General features: G+C 44.6%; 1 protein-coding gene across 2 annotated transcripts in view; it reads right to left on the reverse strand.

Annotated features, from left to right (window-relative positions):
- LOC140202856 (protein kinase C beta type) overlaps nt 1–27559 on the reverse strand; it is a 379624-nt gene that overhangs the window by 135908 nt on the left and 216157 nt on the right. For both annotated transcript variants that reach the window (XM_072268323.1, XM_072268322.1), the window contains exons 4-5: nt 10257–10368; nt 8987–9115 (exon numbers count right to left, since the gene is read on the reverse strand). In XM_072268323.1, coding sequence (XP_072124424.1) covers nt 8987–9115; nt 10257–10368 — 241 coding nt within the window. The remainder of the gene's footprint in view (nt 1–8986; nt 9116–10256; nt 10369–27559) is intronic.

Here is a 27559-nt window from a genome sequence, read left to right on the forward strand (position 1 = left end):
GGAAGACCTGGGTTGATGTATTATCAGGAATCATGATGGGATTGTGTGCAGCCCCAAAATGCATGTTGGGTCTCAGCCCCTATGAATTATTGACGGGGTGAACAATACGACTCCCTTATGGGGTAATAGCCTGGGGCTTACAGGGATAGAATGACATAGTGTGTAAGAAGCCCTTGTAACCAACTTAAAAGTGTTGAAGGACCGAGCGAAACAATAGCAGCAAATTGCTGATCAGAGAGAGCCAGAGGGAAAAGAGATAGTCCTTCCACAGCCTGGTGACCAAATCATGGTGAGGGTGCTGCTGGAAAGGCCAGGGTTTGTCCCCAGGTGGATAGGACCACTGATTGTAGTTTTTACAAGTGACACTTGTGTCTGTGTACAGACTCAGCGAGGCAGCCAGTGGAAACACTGGACTCAGGTTAAAGCATATGACTCACCCTCTTGTTGCTCCCACAGACAGAGCAGGGGATCAAGTGTACCCAATAACCATGTAATTATAGAGAAACTAAGAAAGGAACACCAGCCGGCCACACCAGACCTGACCACTGATGATGAAAACATACCCACACGAAATGCCAAGGCAGAAGACACCGAGAAAGTAGCAGAAACCCGTGAATAGCATGCTAGTGTGATGGTGATGGTACTCTGTAATGAAGACTGGTTACTGAAGATAGATGATTAGTTTAATAGCATAGAACAGAAAAGACATTGGGGAAAATAGATGGGGAGGGATTTAAGTTAAAGCAGAGACAGCAATTTCCACAACTTAGATGGCATTTCAGACTGAGAAAGATTGCACATGGCATCTGAAGGCAGTCACCCCCAGCCTGAATGGGGAGTGAATACAAATGATCTGGGCCATTTCAGCAGTCAGGCCAGTGATCAACTGGACAGTTCAGAAGGGGGTGCCACCGGGGAGAGGTCCTTGCAGTCGTTGACATAGAGACCACCCCAACCCCTTCCTGTACATCGACGAGAGGGCCTGTGAGCCTCATGCACTTACCTTGCTGGTGCCCCTGGAAAAAGAGAGAGTTAGCGACCAGAGAATGAAAGGGTGAAGGCGAGGAATGTGATTAAGCTGCAGTTGACCAACAGGGGACGAGCCGACAGGAATACGAACAAAGCTGCATTCCTAAAGTGTCCAGATTTCTGCAACAATCTCTCTGCTCAGCATTTTGTAGGTAACGATTAGGGATGATAGGGTAGATGTAGAAGCACACAAAATAATTGGGGGGCGGAATTCCAAGGCAGGGCATTTTTGATGCCCTGTTTTAGTAGATCCTCATAGGTTGGCCTTTCCTGGTACAAATTTATGTTTGTCCAGGAGGGCCAAGAGGAGGGACTGTTTTCGGGGCTTAGGACATAAACATTTAGCATTGAATTTAGCTACCAGTCTTCACATCTGAAAATGTATTGTGCATTCAATTTGGAGTGCGACCCTGAACAATGGGCTCCTAAAAGTTGTGAATCCCAGTCCAGAGAATCCTCTTTGAAATTCATTTGGATGTCTGTGGTGTGGATGTGAATCAGGAGGTGTGAAGGTTGTTTGTGGTTTCAAAGAAAGCGTTGTCCATACATTGTAAATATGGTTTTGTCCTTTGATGTTTGGCAAATAAAATATCAAGCCCCACGTTGGGCCAGTGAGACCTTTCGACTGAAAGCGTCTCCATATGATGCCTGATGTACCTTGTTTTGTCAAATAAAGAAACTGCGTTATATCTGCCAATAACTCTCTCCAGTGACTTCACTCACACAACAACAGACTTTGCACATCTTTGGCCCACATCCCAGTACTATCCACATATCTGACTTTGAAATGTTGGTAACATACAGTACCTGGCTCAACCACTTCCTTAGGCAGCTCATTCCATATATTCGCCTCTCATTCTGACACTTCAGTGTATAAAGTCCCAACCTGCTCAACCACTCTCCATGATTCAGTCCTCGAGTCATGACCACATCATCGCAAATCTCCTCTGCACTCTTTTCAACTTAATGGCATCTTTCCTACAGCAGGGGGATGACACTGATCACAATATCAAAGCGTGTCCTTACAAGAATCCTATACAACCACACCATAACCTCCAACTTTTATACTCAATGCCCTGACTGGCAAAGGCCAGCATGTGCGGTCTACACGTGATGTCAGCTTCCAGAAAGCATATACTTATTATACTCCGAGGTCTTTCAGTCCTACCACATTCCTCAAGGCTTTAACACTTACTGCGAAAGTCCTACTTTCATTCGTCCTCCCAAAATGAAAAACCTCACACTTATCCAAATTAAACTCCATTTGCCAATTCCTAGGCTTACTTATCCAGCTTATCAAGATCCCTTCATAAATTCTGATAACTATCTTTAACGACTACCTATTTCCATGTCATCTATAAACTTACTAGCTATGTCTGTCCATTCTCACCTAAATCATTGATATAGATGATAAAATTGCAATGGACCTAGCAGCAAGACTTGGGGAAACCACTGGTCTCAAGCCTCCAGTCTAAAAAACAACCTTCCACCATCACTGTCTGCTTCCTACCAGCAAGGCAGTTATTCGAGGAATCCCATGCACTCTAAGTTTCCCTAGCAGCCTACCATATCATTGCACCTTATCATAGCACCTTATCATTGGCCTTACTAATGTCCATATCGACCAGGTCTACCACAATACTTCCTTGGTTACTTATTCAGAATATTCAATCTAATTTGATCACCTACACACAAAGCACTGTTAACTATCCCTAATCAACTCCTTCACAAATGCTCGCACATCTTTTCCCTCAGGAACCCCTCTATTAACTTACCTACCATGGTTTATAATTCCTGGGTTTTTCTTTTCAACTCTTTAATAAAGGCACACATTAACTATCTTGTCTTCCAGTTCTTTACCCATCTCTAATGATGGTGCATGCATCACTAATATACCATGATGTATAGTGGCATGCAAAAGTTTGGGCACCCTGGTCAAAATTTCTGTTACTGTGAATAGTTAAGTGAGTAGAAGAATAACTGATCTCCAAAAGTCATGAAGTTAAAGATGAAATATTCGTTGCAACATTTTAAGCAAGATTACTGTATTATTTTTGTTTTGTACAATTTTAGAGTGGAAAAAAAGGAAAAGAGCACCATGCAAAAGTTTGGGCACCCCAAGAGATTTGAGCTCTCAGACAACTTTTACTAAGGTCTCAGACATTAATTAGCTTGTCAGGGCTATGGCTTGTTCACAGTCATCGTTAGGAAGGGCCAGGTGATGCAAATTTCAAAGCTTTATAAATACCCTGACTCCTCAAACATTGTCCCAACAATCAGCAGCCATGGGCTCCTCTAAACAGCTGCCTAGCACTCTGAAAGTTAAAATAAATGATGCCCACAAAGCAGGAGGCGGCTATAAGAAGATAGCAAAGCGTTTTCGGGTAGCAGTTTCCTCAGTTTGTAATGTAATTAAGAAACGGCAGTTAACAGGAACAGTGGAGGTCAAGTTGAGGTCTGGAAGACCAAGAAAAATTTTCCTAGAGAACTGCTCGTAGGATTGCTAGAAAGGCAAATCAAAACCCTCGTTTGACTGGAAAAGACCTTCAGGAAGATTTAGCAGACTCTGGAGTGGTGGTGCACAAATATGACCTTCATGGAAGAGTCATCAGAAGAAAACCTTTCCTGCATCCTCACCACAAAATTCAGCGTCAGAAATTTGCAAAGGAACATCTGAACAAGCCTGATGCATTTTGGAAACAAGTCCTGTGGACTGATGAAGTTAAAATAGAACTTTTTGGCCGCGACGAGCAAAGGTATGTTTGGAGGAAAAAGGGTGCAGAATTTCATGAAAAGAATACTCTCCAACTGTTAAGCACAGGATTGGATCGATCAAGCTTTGGGCTTGTGTTGCAGCCAGTGGCACATGGAACATTTCACTGGTAGGGGGAAGAATGAATTCAATTAAATACCAGCAAATTCTGGAAGCAAACATCACACTGTCTGTAAAAAAGCTGAAGATGAAAAGAGGATGGCTTCTACAACAGGATAATGATCCTTAACACACCTCAAAATCCACAATGGACTACCTGAAGGTTTTGCCATGGCCCTCGCAGTCCCCTGACCTAAACATCATCGAAAATCTGTGGATAGACCTCAAAAGAGCAGTGCATGCAAGACGGCCCAAGAATCTCACAGAACTAGAAGCCTTTTGCAAGGAAGAATGGGCGAAAATCTCCCAAACAAGAACTGAAAGATTCTTAGCTGGCTACAGAAAGTGTTTACAAGCTGTGATACTTGCCAAAGGGGGTGTTACTAAGTACTGACCATGCAGGGTGCCCAAACTTTTGCTTCGGGCCCTTTTCCTTTTTTTGTTATTTTGAAACTGTAAAGGATGGAAATAAAAAAGTAATCTTGCTTAAAATATTAAAGAAATGTGTCATCTTTAACTTTAAGCCTTTTGGAAATCAGGTCACCTTTTACTTGCTTAGCTATTCACAGTAACAGAGATTTTGACTAGGGGTGCTCAAACTTTTGCACACTACTGTATATCACTAATATACCATGATGCATATATCACTAATATATCCTGTTGATGCATATAACTCTACTTCCAGCTCTTTACCCATCACTAATGATGATGCATAGATCTCAGCCAGGGCTCCTGCAGTATTTCTCTAAGTTCCCACAATTTTCTTGGTCAGACCTGATCAGGCCCAGGAGATTAATTTACCTTTCATACATTTTGAGACACCCAATACATCATCAGCAGTAATGCAGACTGTCCCCAAGATCTCCCCATTAAATATCTCAAGGTCTAAAGTCAAAGTTGTTCAACCAATAATCTGCTGGAGGATCTCAGTGGGTCATATAGCAGCTGTGGGAATAACTAAATAGTTGACATTTTGTCCTGATGCAGTGTTTCAACATTAACAATTTCTACAGATACTGCATGACCCACAGAACTCCTCCAGAACATTTCTGTAGTTCCAGATTCCAGCATCTGTGCTCTTTTGTGCCTCCAAAGCCTACATTTTTTTTCCCATGGTGAAAACAATGAAAAAGACTTCCTTGAGGACCTCACCTATCTCCTGTGTTTCCATGCACAGGCGTCCACCATAGTGTTTTGGGCCCTATTTTCTCCACAGTTACTCTTTTACTCTTAATATACTTATGCTCTTTCGATTCTTCTTAATCCTCTAAACCAAAGTTATTTTATGCCCCCTTTTAGTCCTTGATTTCCTTCTTGAGTATAGTGCTGCTGGGTTTCACTAGATCTTGCCTGTACCTGCCCCAAATTCCTCCTTTTTCCTGTCTAGAGCCTTAAGATCCCTCATTATCTATAGAGAAAGCTTGGATGCAGTGCGAGAGGGAGGATAGGCAGGTGATAGAGAAGGGATGCACTCAGACCGATGGTTTGAGTTCTGTCTATTTTAATGCAAGAAGCATCATGAACAAAGTGGATGAGCTTAGAGCGTGGATCGGTACTTGGAACTATAATGTTATGGCCATTACAGAGACTTGGATGACTCAGGGGCAGGAATGGTTACTTAGAGTGCCAGGCTTTAGATGTTTTAGAAAGGACAAGGCGGGAGGCAAAAGAGGTGGGGGCATGGCACTGCTGATCAGAGATAGTGTCACGACTACAGTGTAGAGAAGAAATGTAGCAAATGTTCAGGGGATATTTGCGTGGGGTTTTGAGCAGGTACGTTCTAATGAGACAGGGAAAGAATGGGAGGGTACAGGAACCGTGGTGTACAAAGGCTGTTGAAGATCTAGTCAAGATGAAAAGAAAAGCTCACGAAAGGTTCAAAAACCTAGGTAATGATAGAGATCTAGAAGATTATAAGGCTAATAGGAAGGAGTTTAAGAATGAAATTAGGAGAGTCAGAAGGGGCTATGAGAAGGCCTTGGCGTGCAAGATTAAGGAAAACCCCAAGGCATTCTACAAGTATGTGAAGAACAAGAGAATAAGATGTGAGAGAATAGGACTAATTAAGTGTGACAGTGGAGAAGCGTGTATGGAACCGGAGGAGATAGCAGTGGTACTTAATGAATACTTTGCTTAAGTATTCACTATGGAAAAGGATCTTGGCGATTGTAGGGATTACTTACAGTGGATTGAAAAGATTGAGCATATAGACATTAAGAAAGAGGATGTGCTGGAGCTTTTGGAAAGCATCAAGTTGGATAAGTCTCCGGGACCAGATGAGATATACCCCAGGCTACTGTGGGAGGGGAGGGAGCGGATTGCTCAGCCTCTGGCATTGATCTTTGCATCATCAGTGGGAATGGGAAAGGTTCCGGAGGATTGGAGGGTTGCAGATGTTGTTCTCTTATTCAAGAACGGAAGTAGAGATAGCCCAGGAAATTACAGCCCAGTGAGTCCTATTTCAGTGGTTGGTAATTTGATGGAAAAGATCCTGAGAGGCAGGATTTATGAGCATTTGAAAAGGCATAATATGATTAGGAACAGTCAGCATGGTTTTGTCAAAGGTAGGTTGGGCCTTACGAGCCTGATTGAATTTTTTGAGGATGTGACTGAACACATTGATGAAGGTAGAGCAGTAGATGTAGTGTATATGGATTTCAGCAAAGCATTTGATAAGGTACCCCATGCAAAGCTTACTGAGAAGGTAAGAAGGCATGGGATCCAAGGGAACCTTGCTTTGCGGATCCAGAACTGGCTTGCCTACAGAAGGCAAAGAGTGATTGTAGACAGGTCATATTCTGATGGAGGTCGATGACCAGTGGTGTGCCCCAAGGATCTGTTCTGGGACCCCTTCTCTTCGTAATTTTATAAATGACCTGGATGAGGAAGTGGAGGGATAGGTTTGTAAATTTGCTGATGATACAAAGGTTGGGGGTGCTGTGGATAGTGTGGAGGGCTGTCAGAGGTTACAGTGGGACAGCGATAGGATGCAAAACTGGGCTGAGAAGTGTCAGATGGAGTTCAATCCAGATAAGTCTGAGGTGGTTAATTTTGGTAAGTCCAATATGATGACAGTATATAGTATTAATGGTAAAATGCTTGGCAGTGTGGAGGATCAGAGGGATCTTGGGGTCCGAGTCCATAGGACACTCAAAGCTGACGCGCAGGTTGACTTTGTGGTTAAGAAGGCATACGATGCATTAGTCTCCATCAACTGTTGGATTGAATTTAAGAGCCAAGAGATAATGTTACAGCTATATAGAACCCCGGTCAGACCCCACTTGGAGTACTGTGCTCAGTTTTGGTCACCTCACTACAGGAAGGATGTGGAAACTATAGAAAGTGTGCAGAGAAGGTTTACAAGGATGTTGCCTGGATTGGGGAGCATGCCTTATGAGAATAGGTTGAGTGAACTCAGCCTTTTCTCCTTGGAGCGATGGAGGATGACAGGTGACCTGATAGAGGTGTATAAGATGATGAAAGGCAATGATTGTGTGGATAGTCAGAGGCTTTTTCCCAGGGCTGAAATGGCTAGCACAAGAGGACACAGGTTTAAGGTGCTGGGGAGTAGGTACAGAGGAGTTGTCAGGGGTAAGTTTTTTTTACGCAGAGAGTGGCGAGTACATGGAATGGGCTGCTGGTGACTGAGGTGGAGGCGGATACGATAGGGTCTTGTAAGAGACTCCTGGATAGGCACAAATAGAGGGCTATAGGTAACTCCAGGTAATTTCTAAAGTAAGTACATGTTCGCCACAGCATTGTAGGCCAGAGGGTCGGTATTGTGCTGTAGGTTTTCTATGTTTTCTATTATCCAGGATCCCCTAGTCCTGCCCTTCACTCATAGGCACATGCAGATCTTGAACTTTTGATATCTCTGCTTTAAAAGCCTTCCACTTGCTGGATGCCTTTTTGCCTGCAAAATGTTCTCTAATCAGCTTTTATGTTCCTCTTCTAATACATTCAAAATTTGCCTTGCCCTAATTTAGAACTTTAATTTATCTGTCCCTTTACATACTGATTTATTTGCAGCTATTTGTCCAAGACCCCTCTCCCACTGACACCTCAGTCACACATCTTGCCCTATTTCCCAAGAGTAGGTCAGGCTTTCTCCTTTCCCTTGTCGGGCCTTCTATATATTGCCCGAGGAAGTTTTCTTGAAGAATTTAAATTCCACCCTAATATGGCAGTGCCAATCTTTATTAAGAACGTTAAGATCCCCAAAAATCCTGAAATTTCTACAACTTTCTGCAATCTCCCTGCATACTTGCTCCACTAATTCCTTTGACTATTGGAGGGTCTAGTGTACAATACCAACAAGGTGACAACCCTCTTCTTATTTCTCAGCTCATTCCAAAAAGCCTCACTGGACAATCCCACAGTAATTTATCTGGGACCACTGCCATTATGCTCTCCTTAATCAGAAATGCAACTCCCCATCCTCTCTTTCCCCCACCTCTATTTCACCTATAGCACATTCACCCTGGAATATTCAGTTGCCAGTCCTGTCACCACCCACCACAATCCCCTTAGCCATTTGGCCAAGGCTATAATATGGTAGTCCAATATTAGATATTCATGAATCAGGATCATCTGCCCTACTGTCAGGCATCTTGCATTGAAATAATTGCGATTTAATCAAACAGCCTTTCCTCGCACCGTCATTAAACTCTAACTCTGTTGGGGAGGGAGTTCCAGGATTTTGAGCCAGCAACAGTGAAGGAACAAGGAATTATTTCCAGGGCAACCTCCAGGGGCTAGCATTCCCATGTTTTTGCTGCCCTTGTCCTTCTAGCTACTAGCGGTTTGGCAAGTGGTTTCCCATGTTCTAAGGTCTCGCTGGGAACCACTTTCAAAGGGCAGTATAGTTAATAAGGACAGGATGGTAAAGGGATGTTAATTTCTGGTTATCGGTGTAACGTCCATTTTCTCATTAGCTTCAGAGATAGTGTTGATGATATAGCTGGGATAATGTTTTACAAATTTCTGTGGATAAGCCAGATACAACAGTTAGAAAGCATTAATCCAGTGTGTGTCTAGAGGTCAGGAGTCAGGGTTTGCCTGTGAGCAGTACAATGTGGCACTTACCCAGGACAGTGAGCAGGTCCTTGACAATTTCCGCCTTGATGAAGATACGTCCTCGTCGCTCGGTGTGGTCCATGCCACACATACTGGGCACGTTGGAAACACATCGCTTGTGGACATTCATCATACAGGCTGCAAAGAAAGACACCGACTTCACTTACTGCTACTTACATCTTCAGTCAGGTCATAGCACCCTGGTGCTGACATTGCCTGGCCATACTGTGCAGAATCATTCTGGGAACAAGGTTCGTGCCCCATAACAAACTCCGGGTCAGTCAAACAGTAAAGGTCCCAGGACGGTGACCCGGAGCCCAGTGTGGTCATTATTTCACCAAAACTCAGGGCCACATTGAAAGCTCAAGTGCAGAAGCACAAGCTCAACACAGGATATGAAACCCTGGCCAACACTTCCAAAACCATGATCAAAGTTTGTGTCATCAAACGGCTTAGGTGACAAACTAATTACTGAACCTGGGAGAGTGGCAAGGTTAGGAACCTGTGATAAATTTATCTGCAAGGTCCACTACATTGCCACCTCCAGCCAGGTATAACCCTCACTCCATTTGATATCCTACACACTGACCAGAGATCTTTTTTAAGCCTTCACCTCTAGCCCCAGATACATCTGCCCCTAACGATACCCTATCCCATGACACCAGCTGATACACCCACCCCCTAACTCTTGACCCCAGATAATGACACTCCACTATCCTAGTAATCACGGTGTCACTACTCATACTGGTGTTGGCTCTTACTGTAACTGTGCAGGAGACTATTCTCAAAGAGGTCAGAGTGGGAGAGCGACATGGTCTCTTGCAACTTAAATGTTGACTCTGCTTCACCCTCCACAGGAGCTAACTGCCCTGCAGAGTATTATACAGCATTTTCTGCTTCTATTTCAGATTTCCAGACCTAGTTTGTTTTTACATTTATTAAAAATGTGCTGTGAAGGTGTCAGATTATTGGCACACTGTTATTTCAAAATCCCGGCATCCTTTGGAATGAGACCTGTCATTTCACCACGCTGATCCCGGTACCTCTGGATCACTGGAGCTGGAGTGTCTCCTGGTCCGGTACCAGTGTCGAGGGCCAAGGCACATCATCACATTTCCCAGTAGCCAGGCGTCGAGAGTTGCCTTATCTTCTCTGTGACACCTTTATCCTTAACATCAGGAGATTTCCTCTGGAAATCCCAATAGATCTCCTCTGACCCACTCAAAGCCACTCTCTCAACAATTGTAGGGACTAAGTTATACCTGGAAATGCTACTTACAGTCACATTTCATGCCCTGATGGATGAGCCCATAAAGGAGAGAACCGCAGTGATCACAGAATGTTGGGCTAGAGTAGGTGTGAATCTTGAATTCATGCTTGTTCCGGGGATCCTGAAATAAAGAAAATACAGAAATCTGGTCACAAAACAGCAAGAAGCAGCAAGAGGGAAGGAAGAATCCCCACCTGCACGTGAACCCAATGCAGTTCCCTCTACTGAGGGTGAGGCTGCAACCAACTAACTTCCCGTCTACATGTTTCAAAAAGTGAGAACTATAGTCAACAGCGTGTTGGCCGAATCCACACAACACTAACCACAGGGCCACTCTCCTTTGAGGCTTCACAGGCAGAAGTAATGATAGGCACAGAAGTTATGATGAAACAGAGATTGATAGAGAATGGGTAATGGGAGAGGGACTGGTGGGCAATGGAGGAGTGGATATCTTGGGTAATGAGGGGGAGGAGTGACTGATGGGTAATGGGGGAGGGTTGGTAATCAGGGAGAGGAGAGATTGATGGGTAATGGGGTTGAGGAAGGGGAGAGACTGAAGGGAGGGGGTTAAGGGAGTGGAGGGACTGATGGGTAATGGGGTTGAGGGAGGGGAGGGACTGATGGGAGATGGGGTTAAGGGAGGTGAATGACTGATGGATAATGGGGTTGAGGAGGGGAGGAATTGATGGGAGTTGGGGTTGAGGGTGGGGAAGGACTGAAGGGAGATGGGGTTGAGGGAGGGGAGGTACTGCTGGATAATGGGAACTAGTTCAGGGTTGGACTGATGGGTAATGGGGTTGAGGGACAGGAGAGACTGATGGGTAATGGGGTTGAAGGACAGGAGAGACTGATGAGTAATGGGGTTGAGGGAGGCCCGAGCTGGAGTGTGTACTGGTTTATGACGGTGTGCGGAAGGCCCGAGCTGGAGTGTGTACTGGTTTATGATGGTGTTCAGAAGGCCCAAGCTGGAGTGCGTACTGGTTTATGACGGTGTTTGGAAGGCCCAAGGTGGAGTGTATACACTGCCACAGAGCTGCTGTTGAAGGCCACATCCTTTGCTTTACCTTCTTCACCAGCCATCTCCCTCTGATGTACTGTTTGGTATCAGCAGTTCTGGGAGGTTTCACACCTCAATACAAACTCAGTGCAAAATGGACAAATGAATTATATTCCAACAATTAAGTTCCAGCAGCTGACTTTGGCATCAACAGTTCATGGAATCATGGAACTAGAACAAAACTGCACAGCCAACATCTCCAATATGAACAGGCAGAAGCAGCAGAGAAGAAGGTGGCCAAGGCTGCTGCATCTCCCTCATCTGAGATGAAAGGGCATTCCTGATTTCAGGTCCAACCATCTACAGCCACATTATGTCAGAAGTTGGATATTCACTGATGACTGCATTGCCTCTGATCTGGGCTGACAATTACGTGTCGGGCAACACCTAATTAATTAGCATGTTTATTTTGGCTTTTTTCTTAAAGATGTGCTGTGTGCCTCCTGGCTACTGCTGCATTCTCCTCGAATCGGTATCTGCCCGCGACCTGGGTGTTGGGGTGGTGGGACACTGGGGTGTCGTCTGTTTCCATTAGGGCAGGCAGCTCATCTTCTCCTATGACTGCCCGCCTCGATGTCGAAGGTCGAGGTTCGTCGTCTGCTGTGGCTGATGTGGAAGGTTTGCTTGACTGCTGAGCCTCGTGCATTTTTTTATCACACAGTTCTTTGTAAGCACTCAAACCATCCTGCAAATATCCCCTAAACTGACGTACCCTTTCAAAATTAAAGTCGTACTTTATCATTGCAGCAAACATCTCACGCAGTTGCTTCACGTTCATTTCGCTACTGCATTCAGTTTCGATTGTTATCCTTTCCTCTTACAATTGCATCAGCTCTTCATCTATCAGATCTTGGTCATGGGATGCCAAAACCTCTTCAACATCATCTTCGTCAGCTTCCACAAGCCAAACTCACGTTGTCCTTACTTCATTCACCATGATCGAAACGCTTAATTATGTCTAGTTTTACGCTAAGTGTAACACCCTTACGAGCTCTTTTAGACTTTTCCAACACCTTGGAACTCATCTTGCAAACAGCTGCTCACAGGCACGTGTTTAAGCAATGCCGGCGAGAAAGCCCTTCCGAATCCGGGGGAGAGCAGCTGCTCAGGGCCCACGCTGCTTTTTATCGCACGCTGATTTTTTCTCGCACGCTGATTTTTTTCGTAACAGTGAAAACACCTTCTGAAAGCGAAATCAGGGTGCTAATGTAGGTCCTTCATAACAGTGAGGTTTCGTAAAGCCAACATTCAAAAAGCGGGGGACACCTGTACAGTTATGTCAGCATGAATTAATCAGTCTGATGGCCTGGTGGAATAAGCTGTCCCGGAGCCTGTTGGTCCTGGCTTTTATGCTGCGGTACTGTTTCCCGGATGGTAGCAGCTGAACAGTTTGTGGTTGGGGTGACTCGGGTCCCCAATGATCCTTCAGGCCATTTTTACACACCTGTCTTTGTAAGTGTCCTGAATAGTGGAAAGTTCACGTCTACAGATGCACTGGGCTGTCCGCACCACTCTCTGCAGAGTCCTGCGATTGAGGAAAATACATACCCATACCAGGCAGTGATGCAGCCAGACAGGATGCTCTCAATTGTGCTCCTATAAAAAGTTCTTGGGATTTGAAGCCCCACACCAAACTTCTTCAACTGTCTGAGGTGAAAGAGACGCTGTTGTGCCTTTTTCACCACACAGCCAGTATGTACAGACCACGTGAGAGCCTCGGTGATGTTTATGCCGAGGAACTTAAAGCTGTTCACCCTCTCAACCCCAGATCCATTGATGTCAATAGGGGATATAGCCTGTCTCCATTCCGCCTGTAGTCCACAACCAGCTCCTTTGTTTTTGCAACATTGAGGGAGAGGTTGTTTTCTTGACACCACTGTGTCAGGGTGGTGATTTCTTCTTTGTAGGCTGCCTCATTATTATTTGAGATAAGGCCAATCAGTCTAGTGTCATTAACAAATTTAATCAGCAGATTGGAGCTGTGGGTGGTGACGCAGTATTGGATATTGTGACGAGAATACACATAAAATTAAGATGTTTGCTGGCCTGGGTTAGCATCAGTGGCATCAGCAGTTGGTCTGCCACCTGTCCTCAGGGGGAAGGAGAGATAAGGAACAATGAAGCAGCATGTGGAGATGTTAATGAAGGAGCCATCAGTCTGGGTATTGCCAAGATCGGCTCCCCCTTTGAACCCTGAACTGTTTGAAGTGATGGACAGGCGATACCCCAGCAGGGGGATAAAAAGGGACAGGTTCGCTAAGGCAGGACACACACGACACCCGAGGTAACGAGACCCTGGAAGCGGTGCGCCTCTCACGAGTCGGTGGGAAGTACCGGACAACGCACAGGGTGGAAAGGCACGATCAGCGGGAACCCGGTGTGTGTCCACCCTCGCTTGGGTGCCGAGTTCACTGCAGAGGATCGACCGCATCTGGAGGAGGGGTCACAGTCGGTGACCTCAGGTGACATCACCAAGGACCTGCCCGAGAGCTGCTTGTGAGCCATATTGCCGGTCTGTGAGTGGAAGCCGTGTCTGAATGATCAGTCGTTCCCGTTCTCTCTCTCCCTCCCCCCACGTTGTCCATCGCCATGGCAACGATTACTGAGAACTGAACTAAATTGGACTGAACTTTTGTGTCACTTTGAAATTTGGTCATTTACCCCTAGACAACGATAGAGCTTGATTGATGCTGTTATCTTAATTCTGTGCACATGTGTGGTTATCATTGCTGAACTGTTGCATTTATTATCCTTTCGATTACTGTGTTGCTTGTTTCTTTAATAAAACTTTCTTAGTTCTAGTAATCCAGACTCCAACTGAGTGATCCATTTCTGCTGGTTTGGCAACCCAGTTACGGGGTACGTAACAATATACAGAGAGTAAAGGAGGGGGCTTAGTACCTGTGTTGAGGGTCAGAGGGTAAGTGATAACCATCTCCAGCATTTCCCATTGACATTCCCTCCAGCTTCCACCCTGCCCTTAAATTCACTTGGTCCATCTCTGACATGTCCCTCCCCTTTCTCAATCTCTGTCTCCATCTCAACCAACATCTTTTATAAACCTACTGATTCTCATGGTTATCTCAACTATACCTTTTCCCTATCTCCTGTGAAATGCTATTTCCTCTTCTCAGTTTCTTTGCCTCTTTTCCATTTTGGCTTTCCATTATAGAACATCAGAGATATCCTCCTCCTTTAAAGAATGCGGTTTCCCTCACTTCACTGTTGATGCTGCCCTCACCCGCATCTCCTCCACTTCCTGCACACCCACACTCACCCCATCTTACCACCACCTTAAAAGTGATAGTGTTCCTCTTATCCTTCTGACCACCACATTAGCCTCTGCATCCAACACATGATCCTCCACAACTTCCGCGATATCAAAAGGGATCCTACCATTGAACATATCTTTACCTTCCCCCCACCCTGCTTTCCACAGTTCCGCTGGGATTCAGGGCCCTTGCAAGTGAGGCAACACTTCACCTGTGAACCTGCCAAAGTAGAGGGATGCACATGTTGGAATGCTGTTCCTGAACTACAGCTCAGCATTTAACACCATAATTCCCTCCAGACTTGACAAGAAGCTCAGAGACCTCAGCCTGCATCCTCGCCTTGTACAGCTGGATTCTCGACTTCCTATTGGATTACCGACAGGTGGTAAGGATGGGCTCCCTCACCTCTGACCCTCAATACAGGTGCTTCCCAACGTTGTATTCAGAGTCTCCTTCTTGACTCCTTTTACACCCATAGCTGTGCTGCCACACACAGCTCCAATCTGCTGATCAAATTCACAGATGATACGTCTTTGATCAGCCTTATTTCTAGCAGTGATGAGACAGCCTACAGAGGAGAAGTTGACACCCTGACACAGTGGTGCAAAGTTAACAACCTCTCCCTCAATGTCCAAAAAACAAAAGAGCTGATTGTGGATTACAGGAGGAACAGAGACAGGCTCAGCCCAATCAACATTGATGGGTCTGCAGTTGAGAGGGTGAGTAGCTTCAAGTTCCTCGGTATACACATCACCGATGATCTCACCTGGACTGTACACACTGGCTTTGTCGGATAAAAAGAGTACAACAGTGTCTTTTCCACTTCAGGCAGTTGAAGAAGTTTGGGATGGGCCCCCAAATCCTCAAGACCTTCTACAGGGGCTTCATTGAGAGCATCCTGACTGGCTATATCACAGCCTGGTATGGGAACTGCACCAACCTTGATCGCTAGGCACTATTGAGAGTGGTATGGACAGCCTAGCGCATCTGTGGTTGTGAACTTCCCTCCATTGAGGACATTTATATCAGCAGGTGCAGCAAAAAGGCTTTCTGACCGCAGATCACTGGGGACACCAGTTATCCCAACATAAAACTGTTTCAGCTGCTTCTGTCTGGCAAACAGTGCTGCAGCATTAAAGCCATGGTCAACAGGCTACAGGACAGCTTCTTTCTACAAGCCATTCAACTTTTAAATTCACATGTCTGTACATTGCAATGGAGTCATAATGCAAAGAATTTTACTCCCTCATGTTGTGGGATGGATGTAAGATTTAATAACTTCTAAATTCTGCTGGAGTCGTCTACCATGATGCGGCCTCCTCTACAGTGGTGAGACCTATTGTAAATTGGGGGATTGCTCAATGGAGCACCTCTGTACCATTTGCCAAAAGCATTTTAATTCCCATTCCCATTACGACATGCCGGCCCATGACCTCCTCTTCAGCCAAAATGAGGCCACCCTCAGGATGGAACGATGCCTTAACAACACACACAAAATGCTGGAGGAACTCAGCAAGCCAGGCTGCAACTATGGAAAAAGGTATAGTCGACATTTCAGGCATTTTGTGTGCGTTGCTCGGATTTCCAGCATCTGCAGATTTTCTCTTGTTTGTGACCTTATATTACATCTGGGTAGCCTCTAACTTGATGGCATGAATATGGATTTCTCCTTCTGGTAAACCAATTTCCAACCTCCCCCCTCCATTCCCCACTTTGACCTTTTACTTCCTCTCACCTGCCTATTACTTTCCCCTGGGTCCCCTCCTCCTTCCCGTTCTCCTCTCCTATCAGATTCCTTCTTCTCCAGCCCTTGGCCATTCCCACCCATCTGGCTTCACCAATCAGCGTCCAGCTTGCCTCCGTGCCCTCCTGCCACCTTTTTATTCCAGTGTCTTCCCACTTCCATCTCAGTCCTGAAGAAGGGTCTCAGCCCGAAAAGTCAGCCGTCTATTGATTTCGATAGATGCTGCCCCTCCTGCTGAGTACCTCCAGCATTTGCCTACTACACATTTTATCACTGCCATACAGGCACAAGCAAAATTGGAATTAGAACTGGTTTATTATTGTCACATGTACCATGAAACAGTGAAAAGCTTGTCTTGATACCGTTCATACAGATCAAGTCATGACACAGTACATTGAGGTAGAACTAGTTAACAATGCAGAATAAAGTGTAAGAAATACAGAGAAGTACAGTGTAGGCAAACGTTGAGGCGTTAGCTCCGAAGCTTCAGTGATATGTGGATAGTTTTTTTTTTCACCCACAGTTTATTGTTTTTCCATCTTTATAGTTGCTCAATTAGAACAATAGGGATATCAGGCAGGATAGTGGAATCCTCTTGCAGCATGCGGGAAGGCACAGAGACTTCCAGTGTCCCAGGTGATTACACCTGTGAGAAGTGCATCCAGTTGCAGCTTCTAACACTCAATGTTAAGGAGTTGAAGCAGGAACTGGATGAACTCTGGATAGATAGGACATATAGACAAGTAGTTACACCCAAGGTGCAGAACTATAAGACCATGAGACATAGGTGCAGAATTAGGCCATTCAGCCCACCGAGTCTGCTCTGCCATTCCATCATGACTGAGCCCGGATCCCACTCAACCCCACACACTTTTCTTCTCGCCATATCCTTTGATACCCTGACAGATCAGGAAATGATCAAATTCTGCCTTAAATATACAGAAAGTTCTACAGATTCACCACTCTCTGGCTAAATAAATTCCTCCTTAACTCCGTTCTAAAAGGCTACCCCTCAATTTTGAGACTGTGTACTCTAGTTCTGGATACCCCCACCATAAGAAACATCCTCTCCACATCCACCCTATATAGTCCTTTCACCATTTAGTAGGTTTCAATGAGACCCCCCTGTATTCTTCTAATTTCCTGTGAGTACAGGCCCAAAGCTGCCAAACGCTCATCTGTTAACCCCTTCATTTCTGGAATCATTCTCTGGACTCTCTCCAATGACAACACATCCTTTCTGGATACGGGACCCAAAACTGCAGCCTGACTAGTGTCTTATAAAGACTCAGCATTATCTCCTTGCTTTTATATTCTATTCCCTTTGAAATAAATTGCATTTGCCTTCTTTACCATAGATCAACCTGTAAATTAACTTTCTGGAATCTTGTACGAGGACTTCTAAGTCCTTCTGCACCTCTGACATTTGAACCTTCTCCCCATTTAAATAATAGTCCGCACTATTGTTCCTTTTACATAAATGCATTATCACATATTTCCCAACACTGCATTGCATCTGTCACTTTTTTGTCCATTCTTCCAATTTGTCGAAGTCCTGCGCTATCGCATTGCTTCCTCAGCACTACCTACCCCCCACCTATCTTCATATCATCTGCAGACTTTGTCACAAAGCCATCAATTCCATTATTCAAATCATTGAAAAACAACGTGAAAAGTAGCAGTCCCAATACTGACCCCTGAGTAACACCTCTAGTCACTGGCAGTCAACTGGAAAAGGCCCCCTTTATTCCCACTCACTGCCTTCTGCCTGTCACCCATTCCTCTATCCATGCCAGTATTTTTCTTGTAACACCATGGGATTTTATATTGTTAATAGCAGCCTCCATGTGTGGCACCTTATCAAATGCCTTCTGAAAATCTAAGTATATTACATTCACTGCCCTTCTTTGTCCACCCTGCTTGTTACTTCCTCGAAGAACTCTAACAGATTTGTCAGGCAAGATTTCCCTTCAAAGAAACCATGCTGACTTTGACTTATTTTATCATTAGTCTCCAAGTATTCCAAAACTTCATCCTTAATAATAGACTCCAACATTTTCCCAACCACTAAGGTTAGGCTAGCTGGCCTATAATTCCCTTTTTTTTTGCCTTCCTCCCTTCTTAAAGAGTGGAGTGACACTTGTAATCTTCCAGCCCTCTGGTACCATTGCAGAATCAAGTGATTCTTGAAGATTATGACCAATGCATCCATTATATCTTCAGCAACCTCTCTTAGGCTTCTGGGATGTCGTCCATCCGGTCCAGGTGACTTATTCACCTTAAGACTTTTGAGTGTGCCAAGCACTTTTACCTTTGTAATGGCAATGGTGCTCACTCCTGCTCCCTGACACTCACGGACCTCTGGCACACTGTTAGTGTCTTCCACAGTGAAGGCTGATGCAAAGGACCCATTAGGTTCATTTGCCATTTCTTTGCCATCTCCCTTTTACTCCTTATATAAATAAAAAAACTTTTACTAATAAAAGTTATTATCAACTAATGTGATACGTTCTAGAATACTTCATATCTCTTTCAACATTTTGAAGCAGGTCATTGAGGAAGTGACAGCTTCGCAATTCCCATTCTGGATGAAACTGCTGACATCTCTCAATGTTGTCAGCTCCTTGTTTTGTTATGTGCATGCTGTCACCAAAGAGTAATTTTTATTTTGCGAGTCCCTTTTGGAAACTACAAAGGCCGTCAACATTTTGGAAATGGTAAAAAAGTTTTATAGCCAAACAAAATTCTGACTTTAACGAAAATCTTACCCTCTTCAGAAGGGATTAGTAGCATCTATCTATGATATAATTATGAAATTACAGCCAGGTGTATCTGATAAAATTAAAAATGAATGGGAAAGGGAATTTCAACTTTGCCTACCTATAGAGAAATGGGATAAAATTTTTCAATTAGTCAGTACTTCCTCTATATGTGCTAAACATACATTAATACAATTTAAAGTAGTGAATAGAGCTCATATGTCTAAAGATAAATTAGCCTGTTTTTATTCCCATATAAACCCTATTTGTGACAGATGTCACTCTGAGGTGACTTCTTTAACTCATATGTTTTGATCCTGTCCTCTTTTGGGAAAATATTGGAAAGATATCTCAGCAGTTCTGTGTTTTGATTTACAACCCCATCCTATTATGGCAATTATCATCAGACTCATGAATGAACCTCATATAACAAATACGAACTCTTCATCTTCCAATCTGCACCACCAGAGCCCTTGCACTTTATTGTCTACCTGCGTTGTACTTTCTGCAACACCAAATTCTGGATTCTGCTTTCTCTTTGCTACATCAATGTACTTATGCTTGGCATGATCTATGTGGATGGCAAAGTTTACCACCATATCTCATGATGTGTGACAATAATCAATCAGTATCAATAAACTTGTCCCAGCATACACAGTGGCACAGCTAGTAGAGCCACTGCCTCACAGTTCCAGAAATGCAGGTTCAGTCCTGACCTCGGCTGCTGTCAGTGTGGATTCTGCACGGTCTCCATGGTTTACTCTGGGTGCTCTGGTTTCCTTTCACATCCTAAGGATGAGGGTTAGTAAGTTACTTAGCCCCAGTCTGTAGGTGAGTGTTGCAATTGGGTGGGGGGAGAGAATAAAATGGGATTAATGTAGAATTAGTGTTAAATGGATGACTGATTCTCAGTGTGGTTTCAGTGGGCTTAATTGCCAGTTTCTGTGGTGTACTTCTCTATGGCAATTAGACAGAGGAACTGTTGCCATAGAGAAAAACACATGCAGAGCTTATTGTCTGAAGTTTTGTCGCAAGGTGTTGCCTGTCTAAGCTTGGTGTAGGAATGTGGCTGCTTTTGTAGATTAAAAAGCAAATTAAAACTCTATGAGCACTTGCCATGTGTAATGATTGGTGTGCTGCAACAGTGTGTGTTATTCACTGCCAGGAGTGTGAAGATTATCATTCTCAGTCAGCCACAATCCTATGGGTTTCTGCAGAGCTCTCGCCTGGGTGAGCAACACAGCTTGTTCCCCTTCAAGTCATCTCGATCAGCCCCCTTAACATAATCCTACCACTCCTGTCGAAAGGACCCCAAATTCCTGCTCCCATGACAATCCCAGCATGGCCAACCAGCAGCAGCCCAACACCCTCCCTGAATTTTATGTCTCCTTCACAAAGATGGCAGAGCAACCTCTGAGGCCTCATCTTCAAATAGGATCAAACTCTCAATGGTAACAGTGGTCTCTGCTTGCCCTCCCCACTCAACAACTCCCCTCCCGTAACACTTCCAAAACCTGAAATCAACACATCGGGCATCTCAAGGTACTGGAGTGATACCATTATCCACCTGTCCATTGAGAAGGGTCAGTGGGGATGGAATATTTGGAGGAAGCACAATTGAACCAACTCAGAGTATCAGAGCCTTCTCTTAATCGAATAGCAGTGAGACACAGAGACAGACAGAGCTGGGGTAGAGGGGTAGACTGTTGAGCATGAGTGATGCGTGTATGAGAGACTGTGATTTTCATCTGTGCGCGAATAAAGGTGAGAGCAAGGGAGAGGTGTGTGTGTGAGAGAGTGAGAGTGAGTATGAGTGAGTGTGAGAATGAGAGAGTGTGTGTGTGAGAGAGAGACTGAGAGAGAGTGAAAGACAGAGAGAGAGAGTGAGAGAGAGAGTGACAGAGTGACAGAGAGAGAGAGGGAGTGAGAGAGAGAGAGAGTGAGTGAGAGAGAGTGAGTGAGAGAGAGATAGCTGTGTTGCGGTGGAGAGGCTGAAAGGAGGCAAGACAAGGTCGAGAGGGTGGGGCCAAGAGAATACGGCCAAGTGGGTGGGCACAAGAGAAGGGGCTGTGGAGGGCCAAGAGGTGGGGGATCACATCCCCTCAAAGGATACATGACCTAAACTATCAATTAAACAATTTTTCCTGTGAAGCTGACATTTAAATGATGGTTTCAGTCCTCCAGAATTTTAGTGGCACCTGATCTGCGATTACTAAAATATCTCTCAGGTCAAACAAATTGCCATCTTCTGATCTGGAACAGGCTGGAGAGGGTGGTAAACTCATTCAGCAGTATTCATAAACAGGATTCGACGTGAGCTGCTCAACATCAAAGACAACAAATGAGTCCAGACCCAAGGTCACCCTTCACTCCACTACTATATCTCATCATTATTTCCAGCCTGGTTACTGGTGGTAAAGAAAAATACTCAGTGATGAGATGTGCTGAGGCTGCAGTAAATAAAGGGGATAATTTGCTGAGATTGCCATCTTCTACAGGATCCTACCAGCAAACACATTTATCTCTCCCTCACCACTATCCTCTTTCCGCAGGGAGCATCGCCTCTGTGGCTCCCTTGTGCATTTGCCCCTCCCCATGGATCTCCCACCTGGTAAGCAGAATAAATGCTCTTCCTGCCTATTCAGCTCCTCCCTCACCTCCACTTAAAGTCCCAAACAGTCATTCCGGTTGAGGTAACACTTCACCTGTGAGTCTGTCAGGGTCACCTACTCCATCCGGTGCTCTGGATGAGGCTTTCTCAACCCCAGGGAAACCCCACGTAGATTGGGGTACCAGTTTGTCAAGAACCTTTCCTGCAGCAACAACAAGCAGGATTTCTTAGTGGCCAATCGACGCGCCAGTCCATGGCCACCTCTGCTGCGACAATGAGGCCACTTCAAGATGAAGGTGCAATAACCCATATTCTGTATTGGTAGCCTACAACCTGATGGCAGGAATATTGATGTCTCTAACTTTCAGTAACTTTTCTCCCACCACTCTCCTCCTCTCTTCTTCCATTTCCTGGCTCCCCCTTACCTCTTCTCTTCTCCTAACCTGCTTATCACCTCAAACTGGCGCCTCTCCTCCTTCCTTTTCTCCCCAGAGTCCACTCTCCTCTCCTATCAGATTTCTTCTTCTTCAGCCCTTTACCTTTTCCACCTATCACCTCCCAGCTTCTCACTTTATTCACTCTCCCTCACACACCTACCTGGCTTTACCTATCACCATGAGGAGCACAGACTCCAATCACTTCCCCCACCCTCCGATTCTGGATTCTTCTCCCTTCCATTCCTGCCCCGACAAGACCATAAGACATAGAAGCTGAATTTGGCCATTCAGCAAATCGAGTCTGCTCTATGCATTCCATCATGGCTGATTTATAAACCATCTCAACCCTATTCTCCAGCCTTCTTTCCATAACCTTTGATGCTCCGACTGATCAAGAACTTCTGCCTTAAACATACTCAATGACTTGGCCTCCACTGCCATCCATAGCAATAAATTCCACACATTCACCACCCTCTGGCTGAAGAAATTCCTCATCTCTGTTCTAAATGGACATCCCTCTATTCTGAGACTGTGTCCCCTGGTCCTTGACTCACCCACTATAGGAAACATCCTCTCCACATCTCTAACAAGATCTTTTAATATTTGATGGTTTCAATGAGATTCCCCCTCATTCTTCTAAATTCTAGCAAGTACAAACCCCATTTCCAGAAAAGTTGGGATATTTTCCAAAATGCAATAAAAACTAAAATCTGTGAAATGTTAATTCACGTGAACCTTTACTTAACTGACAAAAGTACAAAGAAAAGATTTTCACGCAAACAACAGGAATTCTGCAGATGCTGGAAATTCAAGCAACACACATCAAAGTTGCTGGTGAACGCAGCAGGCCAAGCAGCATCTGTAGGAAGAGGTGCAGTCGACGTTTCAGGCCGAGACCCTTCGTCAAGACTAACTGAAGGAAGAGTGAGTAAGGGATTTGAAAGTTGGAGGGGGAGGGGGAGATCCAAAATGATAGGAGAAGACAGGAGGGGGAGGGATAGAGCCAAGAGCTGGACAGGTGATAGGCAAAAGGGGATACGAGAGGATCATGGGACAGGAGGTCCGGGAAGAAAGACCAGGGCGGGGGGGACCCAGAGGATGGGCAAGAGGTATATTCAGAGGGACAGAGGGAGAAAAAGGAGAGTGAGAGAAAGAATGTGTGCATAAAAATAAGTAAGAGATGGGGTACGAGGGGAAGGTGGGGCCTAGCGGAAGTTAGAGAAGTCGATGTTCATGCCATCAGGTTGGAGGCTACCCAGACGGAATATATGAATATAACTCCACATCCCATTCCCATTCTGACATGTCTAATTCCACATCCCATTCCCATTCTGACATGTCTATCCATGGCCTCCTCTACTGTGAAGATGAAGCCACACTGGAGGAACAACACCTTATATTCCGTCTGGGTAGCCTCCAACCTGATGGCATGAACATCGACTTCTCTAACTTCCGCTAGGCCCCACCTCCCCGTCGTACCCCATCTCTTACCTATTTTTATGCACACATTCTTTCTCTCACTCTCCTTTTTCTCCCTCTGTCCCTCTGAATATACCTCTTGCCCATCCTCTGGGTCTCCCCCGCCCTTGTCTTTCTTCCCGGACCTCCTGTTGCATGATCCTCTCGTATCTCCTTTTGCCTATCACCTGTCCAGCTCTTGGCTCTATCCCTCCCCCTCCTGTCTTCTCCTATCATTTTGGATCTCCCCCTCCCCCTCCAACTTTCAAATCCCTTACTCACTCTTCTTTCAGTTAGTCCTGACGAAGGGTCTCGGCCTGAAACGTCGACTGCACCTCTTCCTACAGATGCTGCTTGGCCTGCTGCGTTCACCAGCAACTTTGATGTGTGTTGCAAGAAAAGATTTTCAATAGTTATACTGACCAACTCAATTGTATTTTGTAAATATACACAAATTTAGAATTTGATGGCTGCAACACACTCAACAAAAGTTGGGACAGAGTTAAAATAAGATTGAAAAGTGCACAGAATATTCAAGTAACATTGGTTTGGAAGTCTCCACATTAAGCAGGCTAATTGGTAGCAGGTAAGGTATCATGACTGGGTATAAAAGTAGCGTCCATCAAAGGCTCAGTCTTTGCAAGCAAGGATGGGTCATGGCTCACCCCCTTGTGCCAAAATTCGTGAGAGAATTGTTAGTCAGTTCAAAAGCAACATTTCTCAATGCAAGATTGCAGAGAATTTAGGTCTTTCAACATCTACAGTACATAATATTGTGAAAAGATTCAGAGAATTCAGAGACATCTCAGTGCGTAAAGGGCAAGGTCAGAAACAACTGCTGAATACACGTGATCTTCGAGCCCTCAGGCGGCACTGCCTAAGAAACCGTCATGCTACTGTGACAATTATAGCCACCTGGGCTCGGGAGTACTTCAGAAAACCATTGTAACTCAACACAGTCCGTCGCTGCATCCAGAAATGCAACTTGAAACTGTATTATGCAAGGAAGAAGCCATACATCAACTCTATGCAGAAACACTGGCGAGTTCTCTGGGCCCGAGCTCATCTCAGATGGACCGAAAGACTGTGGAATAGTGTGCTATAGTCAGATGAGTCCACATTTCAGCTAGTTTTTGGAAAGAACAGGCGTCGAGTTCTCCATGCCAGATTGTTATCAGCGAAAGGTGCAAAAGCCAGCATCTGTGATGGTATGGGGGTGCATCAGTGCCCACGGCATGGGTGAGTTGCATGTATGTGAAGGTACCATTGACTCTGAGGCGTATATTAGGATTTTAGAGAGACATATGTTGCCATCAAGGCGACGTCTCTTCCCGGGACGTCCATGCTTATTTCAGCAGGACAATGCCAGACCACATTCTGCACGGGCTACAACAGCGTGGCTTTGTAGACACAGAGTGCGTGTGCTTGACTGGCCTGCTGCCAGTCCTGATCTATCTCCTATTGAAAATGTATGGTGCATCATGAAGAGGAGAATCAGACAACGGAGACCACGGACTGTTGAGCAGCTGAAGTCTTATATCAAGCAAGAATGGACAAAATTTCCAATTGCAAATCTACTACAATTAGTATCTTCAGGTCCAAAACGATTAAAAAGTGTTATTAAAAGGAAAGGTGATGTAACACAATGGTAAACATGCCTCTGCCCCAACTTTTGTTGAGTGTGTTGCAGCCATCAAATTCTAAATTTGTGTATGTTTACAAAATACAATTAAGTTGGTCAGTAAAACTATTGAAAATCTTTTCTTTGCACTTTTGTCAGTTAAATAAAGGTTCACGTGAATTAACATATCACAGATTTTTGTTTTTATTGCATTTTGGAAAATATCCCAACCTTTCTGGAAATGGGGTTTGTACATGTCCAGAGCCATCAAACACTCCTCATAAATTAACCCTTTCATTCCTGGAATCATCCTTGTGAAATTTCTCTGGACCTTCTCCAATACCAACACATCTTTTCTTAAATAAGGGGCCTGATACTGCTCACAATAATCCAAGTGTGGTCTCACCAAAGCCTCCCATTACATCCTTGTTCTTGTATTCTAGTCCTCTCAAAATTAATGCTAACATTATATTTGCCTTCCTTACCACCGTCCAACCTGCAAGTTAATCTTTAGGGAATCGTGCACAAGGGCTCCCAAGATGAAGGGTCTTGGCCCAAAACATCAACTGTTTATTCCTTTCCGTAGATAGTGCCCAACCTGCTGAGTTCCTCCAGAATTTTGTGAGAATTATTCAGGATTGTCCCGTAATCTACGATAACCTTTTTCACTATTAACACCACTTCCTAATTTCCTATTATCCACAAACTTACTGATCAAACCTTTTGTGTTTTCAAATCCAAATCATTTTTACAAATAATAAGGGTTCCACACTGACCCCTGCGGCACACTATTCATCTCCGTCCTTCATTCCAAGAACCAACTTTCAACCACCACCATTTGTTTTCTACCTCTGAGCCAAGTGGACTCCTTGTAATCAGATCCCAACCCAAATCCCTATGCAAATGCTAATAGATATAGTTCCTTGAAATTCCATTCCATAACTTCCCCACCATTGATGTCAGGATGACTGCTCTGCAGTTTCCTGGCTTGTCCTTCCTACTGTCCTAAAACAGCTGAGCCACTTTACCAGTCTTTGGGAACTTCACAGTGGCTGACAATGAAGCAAATATCTCCACAAGCGCTTCTGCAACTTCTTCTCCAGCCTCCCAAAGTCCAAGGATGCACTTAGTGATTCATCGAGCTTAATGCACTGAAAAGCCACAAATACTTCCTCTGTGGTAATATGAATGTTCAGCAAAACATCTCCACTTATTTCCTTTATCTCTTGAGCAACCATAATTTCCTCCTCCGTAAACACTGAGAAGAAATTTTGTTGTAAATCTCACCCATCAGCTCTGCTGATCTCTACGGGGACATGCAACACACATAAAAGTTGCTGGTGAACGCTGCAGGCCAGGCAGCATCTCTAGGAAGAGGTACAGTCAACGTTTCGGGCCAAGACCCTTTGTCAGGACTAACTGAAAGAAGAGCTAGTAAGAGATTTCTAAGGGGACATATTCTCTTTCTAGCCACCCTTTTTCTCTTCATATAGCTACAGAACCCCTTGGGAGTTTCTGTAACTTGACCTAACAGATCCATCACATACCTTTTCTTTGCCCTTCAGATTTCCCTTTGGGGATCTTTTTATAGCCATCCTCAATCCCTAAACCCTTCACTTCCCTCCAACAATTTCCCTACAACTGATGCAAGACTCACCGGTCTATTGTTCCCAGGATTTTCCCCCGTTCCCTTCTTAAATAGAGGTTAAACATTAGCCAGTCTTCTGGTACCTCATCTGTGGCGAGAGAGGACAGGAAGATACTGGTCAAGGGCCTAGCAATTTCATCTCTTGCCTCCCTCAATAATCTGGGGTAAATTCCATCAGGCCATGGGGACTTATCCACCTTAATACTCATTAGGAGACCCAACAATACCTTTTGTTTGACCTGTAAATGGCCCAACGAATTTATGCACTCAGCACTGATCTCCTGGTCCTCCATGTCCTTTTCCTTGTTAAATACTGAAGCAAAATACTCATTCAGTACCTCACTTACATTCTCTCATCTGAGCAAATGTCCCCCTCTTTATCCTTGAGTGGTCCTACCCTCTCCCTAGTTATCCTCTTGCTCTTGATGTACGTATGCCTTGGGATTCACCTTAATCCTACTTGTTAAGGACTTTTCATTGTCCCTCCTGGCTTTCCTAATTCCCTTCCTTAGATCTTTTCTCGCTTCTCTATAATCATCATGTGCTCTGTTTGATCACATGATCACATTTACTTCCAAGCTTTATGTACTTTTCCTTTTTCGTCTTGACCAATTTTATCACCTCTCTGGATATCAAAGGTTCTCGTATATTTCCATCCCTGTCCTTCCTTCTAACAGGAATGTACCTTTCCTGTACTCTGTGAAA

This window comes from Mobula birostris, chromosome 9, assembly GCF_030028105.1.
Source record: "Mobula birostris isolate sMobBir1 chromosome 9, sMobBir1.hap1, whole genome shotgun sequence".
Classification (NCBI taxonomy): Eukaryota; Metazoa; Chordata; class Chondrichthyes; order Myliobatiformes; family Myliobatidae; genus Mobula; species Mobula birostris.